The sequence below is a fragment of the Etheostoma cragini genome, chromosome 5 (assembly GCF_013103735.1).
Source record: "Etheostoma cragini isolate CJK2018 chromosome 5, CSU_Ecrag_1.0, whole genome shotgun sequence".
Classification (NCBI taxonomy): domain Eukaryota; kingdom Metazoa; phylum Chordata; class Actinopteri; order Perciformes; family Percidae; genus Etheostoma; species Etheostoma cragini.
In genome coordinates this window covers 30976672-30985427 of record NC_048411.1, presented here as the reverse complement: position 1 = coordinate 30985427, position 8756 = coordinate 30976672, and the positions used below count along the sequence as shown (strand labels likewise).

The following is an 8756-nucleotide window of genomic DNA, read 5'->3' as shown; positions in this document are numbered from 1 at the left end:
GTGGTCCCTAATACTGTATCTGAAGTCTCTTATAGACCTTAGTCTAAAGTCTCACCCTGTCGGCGTTGTAAGGACGCGTTCTTCTGTCTCTCGGTCTCCCGGGCCTCCTCCACGTCCGTCTGGGCCTTCAGCGCCGCCATCTTGTTCTTCCTCTTGTTCTCCTCGTTTTGCTTGAAAATGACATGAAGACAATTATTGCAGTCAGGGGGAGAGAAACTAAAGGGTCACATGGTCGGACCCAGCACCAGAGACGCTGTCCCTCCTCGATCTGAGTCTCACGCTCAGATTTAAACGGTTTAAGACATTACTGTCATCCTGAAATTAGTTAAATCCATGAAACAATAAAGTTTTCTCATTACAAACAATAACAGAAGATGGGAATCATTCCAGTAACGTTGTAGCTATCTATGGTTGATGCTATGCTAACGTTAGCTCAAAATACCATTCAACTGACAGCCTTTGTTGGGTTTGATGCTAACTTGTAGCTAAGCTAGCACTGAACCAACTTGGTTAAGTAGGTCCATTTTTACTGTGTTACATTACAGAAGTCTCTCGTTAGCATTCTTCAATTAAAAATGAAATAGTTTTGGATTTATAACTCTTTTCACTACATGGGAGAGATAGTAGAAGTACATTCTAAATTGAGTACTTATCACTTTTATTTGAGTAATTTTTCAGATAGTCTATTGCACTTGTACTTAAGTAATATTTCATTAAGTATTGGTACTTTTACTTATATATACTTATATTTTAGTCCTTTTTCCACCTCTGGATATAAGACAGAGAGCAGAAGACAGCTATCTGCTGCTCTCTGCTGGACGGAGGATGCAGACACAACAGCTGTTTCTGCATCTACATCTACACACACCGTGCATAGGCGGGAATCCCCCCCCCCCCCAAATGTGAACAATTGCCAAATAAAGTGACAAAAATTAGAAAATGTGTCAGAAAAAGGAACAACATTTTTTTTTACGGAAATTTCAAAATTGACAGAAAAAGTTGACAAACGTTGAAAACGGGATTTTTTTGTGTGTCAATTTTATAGCATTTTGAGAAAAAACTATTCGTTAAAAGAAAAAAAACTACACGAAAAAAAGAGAAACATGTCCAAATAGTGAAAAAATGTAAAAAAATGTGAAATGTCACAAATAATTGAAAAAAAAGCTTCAAAAATTTGGAATTGAAATTTCAACATTTTGGTGTTCCTATTCTACATTTTTTGACCTTTTTGTTCATATTTTTTTGTCCCTTTTTCCAAAGTTTTTTACAGTGTGTTCTACAATAAACATGAGGGTAGTATTTTAACAACTTTAAGGTATTCCATGCAGTGTGTTTGGTTGTCTGACTACAGATGTAAAAGTAAAGGAGAAGAGTGTTTTTTTTGTTTTTCAGTCTAATTTCAGGTACCGTCTGTAGTTTTTTCTTCAGGTCCACGTTAGCTTCTTTGTAGCTTTTGGATGTGGATTGCAAGTAATAAATGGCCAGTCTGAAATATAAAATCACAGAATATTACCATCAAATAACCTTAAACTTCTCCAGTAAAAGGATATGAAGACAACACGGTCATGCAATATATCTTTAAAGGATAACTCCAGTATTTTTAAAGCTATTTTTCAAGTATTAAGCAAGAAAACACGCTCTAATGTTAATGCATTTGTGTCAGTCAGCGTCCACTAAGAGTTGTGTTGTTGCCGCTGACAGACTCAGATTATTATTCTAAGGGTCTGACAACATTATGAAAGAATCCTTACAGAGATAGACCTTTAGTTAAAGAGGAAGATCCTTTTAGTTTAACATGAAACAGCCACAACATCACCATCACCAAACCCACCAGACTCCATGTAAATAATCACAACTTTTAGCTGTATAGAGCAGCATATCTCCACCAGACTCCATGTAAATAATCACTTTTTTAGTATGTATAGAGCAGCATATCTCCACCAGACTCCATGTAAATAATCACTACTTTTAGTATGTATAGAGCAGCATATCTCCACCAGACTCCATGTAAATAATCACTACTTTTAGCGTGTAAAGAGCAACATATCTCTACCAGACTCCATGTGAATAATCACAACTTTTAGCGTGTAAAGAGCAGCATATCTCCACCAGACCCCATGTGAATAATCACTACTTTTAGCATGTAAAGAGCAGCATATCTCCAACTCTTTTTTATTTCCACTGTTCCAACTATCACCACTCTGGTCTGGTTGAAATAAACTCTTAATTCACCCATTTACATTTGGAGATATGCTGCTCTATACACGCTAAAAGTAGTGATTATTTGCACAGGGTCGAGGTTGAACAACTACCAGAGTTACCCTTAAAGATGTGCAAAAGAAGATGCATTCATGCAGTCTGCTGACGACTCACACCATGAGCAATATGAAGGGTAGCACCAGCCCGGGGTTAGAGGCATAGCTGAAGACTTTACTAAACCAGGCAGGGAAGTCCGACTCAAGGGTCTCCTGGATCACATCGAACATACGGTTCTTCCCACTGAGGAGAGGAGAAGGACAGAAAGTTCACCCTCCTGTTGTCTTCGGGTCAAATTTGACCCCTTTCCAAAAAGTTTCTACATCAGAAATTTGGGTTTCCTTCAAACAAATTTTCCAAAAAAGTAACTTGGATGTTTCCCAACAACGCTCCTCACAAGTAATAATAATATATAATAATAATAAGTCCACTACTCGTATTGAATTTGGGTGTTTTTTGTCAATTTTATAGCATTTGGGGAGAAAAACTATTGATAAAACAACTTGAAAGAAATTGTAAAAAAAGAGAGAAAAATGTCAAAAGTGACTAAATTGCTAACAAATCTCAACTAAAGTGACAAAAAATGTGAAAAGATGTTGATCAAATAACAAAAATATCAAAAAAAGTGACAAAAATGTGAAAAGATGTTTATTTAAATAAAAAAAATATTTAAAAAAAGTGACAAATGTAAAAAAAAAAGTTTAAGAATTTTGGGAAAAACCCACAAAAATTTCAAAAGGCTCAGAAAAAGTGAAAAAACGTTTCAAATCATCATTTCAATCATCGGGGGAAAGACACAAAAGGGTTGAAAAAGACGACCAAAACCTTCATAAAAGATTTTTCATTTGAAATTTTTACGAGAAAAATGTAAAACATGACATTTTAAAGTGACCCTTTTTGAATGTAAATGATAGATCTCTCGTATGATTCGTGTGTTCATAACCCGTTAACCCTCGTGTTGTCTTCCGGTCAAAATTGAAAATCAAAACTTTTGACGCTTTTTAATCAATGTTTTCTAACTTTGTCTTACGTTTTTGACGCTCATTTCACTGTTTCTCACTTTTTTGACGTTTAACACTAACTAACACTAACTTATTAACTTTAGTTTTACAGTTATTTTTGGAATTTATGGTCAATAAACCTCATTTATAGGAAATTATACCTAATGTTTGAGTTAGAAAAGCAGAAATTAGGAATTATTGAGACTAAAATTAAAGGAATGGATGTTGATGATAATCACAGACTGGAATATGTCAACTTTTACTCAATACTATTTCAAAAACACTTCCATTTGTTTTACAATGCTATAAAATTGAATAAGACGCCCCAAAATTAATGAAAGTAGAGATTTGTACTTGGCAAAGAGCGTTGGGTGGAATCAACCATGTTATTTTGGGGAATTAAAAAGAACATTGATGTAGGAAAACGGGTCACCCTCAAATGAGGGTTAATAAAAAGCCTTTTGCATCAAAAGAAGACGCCAGACTTAAACGAGCATGTTGTAATTTGGCAAATTGTAAATTCCCCCTGTGGAACCAACACATGATACATTATTATTGTTTTTAGTATTATTATTGACCTGAAGGGTCCGCAGTCGAAGGAGGGCGGGATGGTGACGATGGTGTAGATGGCGGGCAGCGTGGAGAGGAACAGGATGACCAGCAGCATGGCCATGTAGAAGTTGTTGGAGCCGGACGCCTTGAAGACGCGTTCCTGCGGCACGTTGCAGCACATCACGGCCCAGCACTGCAGGTACATGGACACGTGGAGCCGCAGGATGTTCAGCGCCGGCAGGCAGGGCGCGTAGAAGGCCCCCATCCTGCAGGGGCAGCACTGTCCGTCACTTCTGTCACTTAGGTCACTTTGGGCTTTTTTACAATGTCTGTCACTTTTTTTTTTCTTTTTTTTTTTATTTGTCATTTTTTTCAAATTTGGTCTTTTTTGTCACTTTTTGTCATTTTTATTTAACTATGTCGCTTTTTGTCTTTTTAAAACTTTTTTTAACTTTTGTCTTTTTTTAACTTTTCATCATTTTGGTATTTTTTAAACTTTTTGTCACTTCTGGTCTTTTTTTTTAACTGTCACTTTTTGTCTTTTTTTAACTTTTGGTCACTTTTTATCTTTTTTTAACTTTTCGTCACTTTTTGCCTGTTATTTACCTTTCTGTGAAAAAGTTTTTAACTTTTTGTATTTCTTTTACATTTATCTTTTATTACTTTTTGTCACTTTTTGTCTTTTTTGTCTTTTTTCTCTTTTTTGTCTTTTTTTACTTTCTGTCACTTTTTTTGTACTGTCTGTAGCTTTTGGTCTTTAAATTTTGGTCACATTTTGTCTTTTTTTACTTTTCGTCACATTTTGTCTTTTTTTTTACTTTTTTAACTTTTGGTATTTTTGCAAACTTTTTGTCAGTTTTTGTCTTTTTTTAACTTTTTGTCACATTTTGGCATGTTTTTACTATATGTCACTTTTTGTCTTTTTTTAACTTTTTGTCACTTTTTTTAAAACTTTTTTTAATAAAGTATTTTTTGTAAAGTCTGTAACTTTTGGTCTTTTGTAAATTTTTGTCACGTATTGTCTTTTTTTAACTTTTCGTCACATATTGTCTATTTTTACTGTCTGTCACTTTTGGTCTTTTTACAAACTTTTTGTCACTTTTTGTCTTTTTTTAAACTTTTTGTCTTTTTTTAAACTTTTCGTCACTTTTTGTGTTTTTTTACTGTCTGTCACTTTTGGTCTTTTTACAAACTTTTCGTCACTTTTTGTCTTTTTGTTTACTTTTTGTCTTTTTTTTTAACTTTTCGTCACTTTTTGTCTTTTTTTTTACTTTTTGTCTTTTTTTAAACTTTTCGTCATGTCATTTTTGGTCTTTTTACAAACTTTTCGTCACTTTTTGTCTTTTTGTTTACTTTTTGTCTTTTTTTTTACTTTTCGTCACTTTTTGTCTTTTTTTTTACTTTTTGTCTTTTTTTAAACTTTTCGTCACTTTAGGTCATTTTTTGACTTTCTGTCACTTTTGGTCTTTTTTAAAAAAATTTTACTTTTGTCTTTTTTTAACTTTTCGTCACGTTTGGTCTATTCTTCAACTTTTTGGCACCTCGTTTTTTTTACAAACTTTTCGTAACTTTTTGTCTTTTTTTTAACTTTTTGTCACTTTTTGTCTTTTTTTTAAACTTTTGGTCTTTTTTTTTAGCTGTCTGTCACTTTTATTTCTTATTTTTTTACTTTTTTTAAACTTTTTTTAAATTTTTCGTCACTATTTTTTTAACTTTCTGTCACTTTTTTTAAAACTTTCTGTCACTTTTTGTCTTTTGTTTTTTAATGTTCATCACTTTTGGTCTTTTTTTAAAGTTTTTGTCACTTACCTTTTTTTTACTTTTTTCACTTTTACTGTTTTTACGGTCTGTCACTTTCTGTCTTTTTATTGACTTTTTGTCCTTGTCAGTGAAGATTAACCCTCGTGTTGATCTACGTGTGCTGCTGTAACACCATAATTCCCATTTTTTTGGGATCAATAAATATCTATCTATCTATGTTGTCCTCAGGCTAAATTGACCCATTTTCCTATATTAATGTTCTTTTTAATTCCCCAAAATAACATGATTGATTCCACCCAATGCTCTTTGCCAAGTACAAATCTCTACTTTCATTAATTTTGGGGCGTCTTATTCAACTTTATAGCATTGTAAAACAAATGGAAGTGTGTTCAAAAGTGTTGAAAAAAAGTGACATTAGTTTTAAAAATCGATAAAAAGCATCAACAAGAGTGTTGATTTTCAACACGAGGGTTAAAGTATTTCAATGACATACTTTAATCAAGGTTTGTCAACTTTTTCTGAGGCTTTAGAATTTTTTGACAGTTTTTTTACACTTTCGACTTTTCTTTTTTTTTGTCAGTTTTTTGTCACGTTTTTCAACTTTTAGTCACTTTTTCAAAATTTTGTATCAGTAGTTTTTTCTCCAAATGCTATAAAACTGCCTAAAACACCCAAATTCAATTAAAGTAGTGAACTGATTATTTACCTAACTTGTTACCGGCATCGTAGGGAACAACCAACGTTAGTTTATTTGGACAGTTTGGTTGAAAGAAACCCAAATTTCTGATATAGAAACTTTTGAAAATGGATCAAATTTGACCTGAGGACACCAGGAGGGTTAAAGGCAGCTACCGGGGGCTTTTAAAGGTCTTTTCTTCACATGTGAAATTCTGGCAAAATGTGAACAATAAACCAGAATAATTCAGTTATTATGTGACGTTGTTATGTTATTTTACAGTAACATTATCATCTCCTCACCATATCATTCCTTGGTTGAAGATCAGACCCAAAACGTTCCCGCTGACGTCAAACTCCGAGTACGACGGCTTCACACAGAAAGACAAGAATCAGCATCAGCTGTGTGCTTGGCCATGGAGGGGTATTTCAGACTGGGGGGGCGGGTATTTCAGACTGGGGTGGTACTTCAGACTGGAGGGGGATCAGCATCAGCTGTGTGCTTGGCCGTCAAGGGGTATTTCAGACTGGAGGGGGGGGTATATCAGACTGCACTCCCCTCCCATCGGGCAGTGACATAATGTAAAGCTAACGCTAGCCTTTGTGTATATCTGTTAGCTGGTGTTGTAACAGCTGGTGTTGTAACAGCTGTAACAGCTGGTGTTGTAACAGCTGGTGTTGTAACAGCTGGTGTTGTAACAGCTGTAACAGCTGATGTTGTAACAGCTGTAAAAGCTGGTGTTGTAACAGCTGGTGTTGAAACAGTTGGTGTTGTAACAGCTGGTGTTGTAACAGTTGGTGTTGTAACAGCTGGTGTTGTAACAGTTGGTGTTGTAACAGCTGGTGTTGTAACATCTGGTGTTGTAACAGCTGGTGTTGTAACAGCTGTAACAGCTGGTGTTGTAACAGCTGGTGTTGTAACAGCTGTAACAGCTGATGTTGTAACAGCTGTAAAAGCTGGTGTTGTATCAGCTGGTGTTTTAACAGTTGGTGTTGTAACTTCTGGTGTTGTAACAGTTGGTGTTGTAACAGCTGGTGTTGTAACATCTGGTGTTGTAACAGCTGGTGTTGTAACAGCTGATGTTGTAACAGCTGTAACAGCTGGTGTTGTAACAGCTGGTGTTGTGACAGCTGTAACAGCTGATGTTGTAACAGCTGTAAAAGCTGGTGTTGTAACAGCTGGTGTTGTAACAGCTGTAACAGCTGGTGTTGTAACATCTGGTGTTGTAACAGTTTGTGTTGTAACATCTGGTGTTGTAACAGCTGGTGTTGTAACAGCTGATGTTGTAACAGCTGTAACAGCTGGTGTTGTGACAGCTGTAACAGCTGATGTTGTAACAGCTGTAAAAGCTGGTGTTGTAACAGCTGGTGTTGTAACAGCTGTAACAGCTGGTGTTGTAACATCTGGTGTTGTAACAGTTTGTGTTGTAACAGCTGGTGTTGTAACAGCTGGTGTTGTAACAGCTGGTGTTGTAACATCTGGTGTTGTAACATCTGGTGTTGTAACAGCGGACTCACAAACCCGGCCTCCAGGTCCCAGCACCAGCAGTAGTTGAGGAAACGAACGAGCACGGCTCGCAGGAAGTCGCCGATCAGCAGCGTGATGTACGTCGTCATGGTGTCGGAAATGATCAGCCGGACAAACTCCTGCAAAGGAAGAAGCAGCCGTGAACGTACTGTGTATACCGTATATATTAACATGTAAATATACTGTATATATTAACATGTATATATACCGTATATATTAACATGATAACGTATGTATATACCGTATATATTAACATGATAACGTACGTATATACCGGTATTTTTGATCACTTTTTGTTGCTTTTTTGTCACTTCTTGTCATTTAGCCGTTTTTTTTAACTTTTTCTCATTATTTTTTTGACACGTTTTTGTTGACATTTTTCTCTCTTTTCATGCAATTTTTGTGAAATTCTAAAGAGTTTAAAAAGTAATATATTTAGTTTGTTTTCATTCATGTGGTTGACTCACGAGGTATTACATTCCTGTTTTAATGATAGTTAACGTTGCATATCCATGCCTTTATGATGTAGAAATGAAATCATCCGATAACATCGTACATGGTCTACGTGCACACGGACCTGGCCCACCATGGTCTCCCAGCACGGCCCTCTGGGAACATCAGCCGGGTGGAAAGGGATGGGGGGGGCTGTGCTGTTGTCTGATCCTGTTGCATTGTAAAGACTGGCTTCCCATGTGGTAATATTAAACTTTATGATCTTCTCCTCTTCCCTCTGCAACATCAACACACCACCGGTTGGTTATATTATCAAGAAGATACAACTTCATTACCAGTTTACACTGAAAAGCATTTGTTCCTTTAAAAAAAGGAACAAATTACAGAATTACACGTACAAAACATGAAAACACATCTGCCATGACAGAGAAACACGAAGCTCATAGTGGGACAGGTCTATATAAAGAGACTTCAGATACAGTATTATGGGACCACTAAGGTCTATATAAAGAGACTTCAGATACAGTATT

The 8756-nt window shown here is 35.6% G+C and overlaps 1 protein-coding gene across 1 annotated transcript in view; it reads right to left on the bottom strand.

The window, feature by feature from the left end:
• Positions 1-55: 55 nt before the first annotated feature.
• LOC117945080 (transmembrane channel-like protein 1) overlaps positions 56-8756 on the bottom strand; it is a gene marked incomplete at its 3' end in the record, with an annotated part of 13434 nt that continues 4733 nt past the window's right edge. Inside the window, exons 3-9 of the mRNA XM_034872333.1 lie at positions 8351-8503; positions 7764-7892; positions 6549-6616; positions 3836-4075; positions 2374-2499; positions 1408-1486; positions 56-170 (exon numbers count right to left, since the gene is read on the bottom strand). Of these exons, the coding sequence (XP_034728224.1) occupies positions 56-170; positions 1408-1486; positions 2374-2499; positions 3836-4075; positions 6549-6616; positions 7764-7892; positions 8351-8503 (910 nt within the window). The remainder of the gene's footprint in view (positions 171-1407; positions 1487-2373; positions 2500-3835; positions 4076-6548; positions 6617-7763; positions 7893-8350; positions 8504-8756) is intronic.